This window comes from Eimeria mitis, genomic scaffold (assembly GCF_000499745.2).
Source record: "Eimeria mitis Houghton genomic scaffold, Emh_scaff155, whole genome shotgun sequence".
NCBI classification, from domain to species: Eukaryota; Apicomplexa; class Conoidasida; order Eucoccidiorida; family Eimeriidae; genus Eimeria; species Eimeria mitis.
Window position 1 is genome coordinate 17,396 of NW_013569740.1, and position 247 is coordinate 17,642.

A 247-nucleotide genomic window follows, 5' to 3' on the forward strand; every position below is an offset into this window, starting at 1 on the left:
TCATCATCATCATCAACAGCAGCAGCAGCAGCAGCAGCAGCAGCAGCAGCAGTAATAAGAGTTGAATATACACCTAAACCTGATGCTTGGGGCTCAGCATTGATTGACTATGCAACAGAAGAAGCAGCAGATAGAGCAGCAAATTACTTTCATGGTAGAAGGCTATTCTCGGTACTCCTGCTGCTGCTGCTGCTGCTGCTGCTGCTGCTGTTGCTGCTGCTGCTGCTGCTGCTGTTGTTGTTGCTGC

General features: G+C 49.8%; 2 protein-coding genes across 2 annotated transcripts in view; one reads left to right on the forward strand and one right to left on the reverse strand.

Moving 5' to 3' along the window:
• EMH_0000930 (uncharacterized protein) overlaps window positions 1-55 on the forward strand; it is a gene marked incomplete at both ends in the record, with an annotated part of 2,762 nt that extends 2,707 nt beyond the window's left edge. Inside the window, one exon of the mRNA XM_013495385.1 lies at window positions 1-55. Coding sequence (XP_013350839.1) covers window positions 1-55 — 55 coding nt within the window.
• A 94-nt stretch (window positions 56-149) lies between these two features.
• EMH_0000940 (uncharacterized protein) overlaps window positions 150-247 on the reverse strand; it is a gene marked incomplete at both ends in the record, with an annotated part of 618 nt that continues 520 nt past the window's right edge. Inside the window, one exon of the mRNA XM_013495386.1 lies at window positions 150-245. Within this exon, the coding sequence (XP_013350840.1) occupies window positions 150-245 (96 nt within the window). The remainder of the gene's footprint in view (window positions 246-247) is intronic.